General features: G+C 61.9%; 1 protein-coding gene across 1 annotated transcript in view; it reads right to left on the reverse strand.

Annotated features, from left to right (window-relative positions):
- The window catches only part of LOC105449509, an 8,138-nt gene that overhangs the window by 3,416 nt on the left and 3,419 nt on the right, over window positions 1-1,303 (reverse strand). The window contains exon 3 of the mRNA XM_011688766.1: window positions 11-1,284. Coding sequence (XP_011687068.1) covers window positions 11-1,284 — 1,274 coding nt within the window. The remainder of the gene's footprint in view (window positions 1-10; window positions 1,285-1,303) is intronic.

A 1,303-nucleotide genomic window follows, 5' to 3' on the forward strand; every position in this document is an offset into this window, starting at 1 on the left:
CTGGAGGTACTCCTGGGCCCATCGTTGCCACAGGTGGTCCCTCAGCGCCTGGAGCAGCCGCCACCGACTTAAGCGATTCGTGGGAACGTCGATAAGCGATGGTTCCGGGATCGCGTTGAGTGGGCCTCCGATCAGGAAGTGCCCGGGAGTCAGGGCGTCCAGGTCTTCAGGGTCGTCAGTCAGGGCCTGCAGTGGACGGGAGTTGAGGCAGCCCTCCACTTCGGCGAGGAACGTAGCCATTTCCTCGAACGTTAGCTTCGTGTCACCGATTACCCTACGCAAGTGGTGCTTTAGGGATTTGACGGCCGCCTCCCATAGGCCACCAAAGTGAGGAGCAGCTGGAGGGTTAAAGTGCCATCGGATCCCATCAGTCGTCAAGCGCCCGACGATTCGGTGCATCTCCGGTCCGGAGGACTTGAAGAGGGCTCGAAGCTGTGAGTCAGCACCCACGAAATTTGTACCGCAGTCGCTGTAGACTGCCTGGCATATCCCTCTCCGTGAAATGAAGCGACGGAAGGCGGCGAGGAATGCATCGGCGGAGTAGTCGCTCACCGGCTCCAGGTGCACGGCCCGAGTGCTAAAACAGATGAAAACAGAGACAAAGGCCTTGTAAGCCTTGTAGCCACGTCCCTTCGTTGTCCGTAGGAGAATAGGGCCCGCGAAGTCCACTCCAGTGTGTAGGAAAGGCCGGCTCGGAGAGACCCTTGGCCTTGGTAGGCTGCCCATCAGCGGCTGTGGGGATTCCGCCCGCCATCGCGCGCACCGGATGCATCGATGGATGTGTCGGCGCACTAGCTGTCGCCCTCGCGGGATCCAGAACCGTTGCCTGATTGTCGCTAGCGTGACCTGCGTTCCGCCATGAAGAGTACGCCGATGGATAGCATCCACAATTAGGTGAGTCAAGTGCGACTCTGTAGGCAGGATCTTCGGATGCCTTTGGTCCGCGCTGAGTGTTGAATGTTTGAGGCGGCCGTCCACGCGCAGGGCCCCGTCGCTGTCGATGATCGGTGTGAGGCGGCGGAGTGGGCTGCGGTGAGATACCCCTCGCCCGGCAAGGACATCCTCAAGCTCAGCACGGAACGCCGAGCCCTGCACTACTCGGACCCAGCGGTTCAGGGCCAGATCCAGTTCTTCTGCGGTCAGGGTGCCAGCCGGGGCGCCCTTAGCAACACGCCGCGTTCGCCAGCGGCACATCCAAGCGGTGACGCGAAGCAGGCGTGCCAGGGAGGAGAACCGAACGAGCTCGTCCGGCTCCGGCTCTCGATTTCTTGGTGCGGCCACGCCCTGTGTGGCCCTCAGCTCC

This window comes from Wasmannia auropunctata, unplaced genomic scaffold (assembly GCF_000956235.1).
Source record: "Wasmannia auropunctata unplaced genomic scaffold, wasmannia.A_1.0 LD336076.1, whole genome shotgun sequence".
Taxonomy (NCBI): Eukaryota; Metazoa; Arthropoda; class Insecta; order Hymenoptera; family Formicidae; genus Wasmannia; species Wasmannia auropunctata.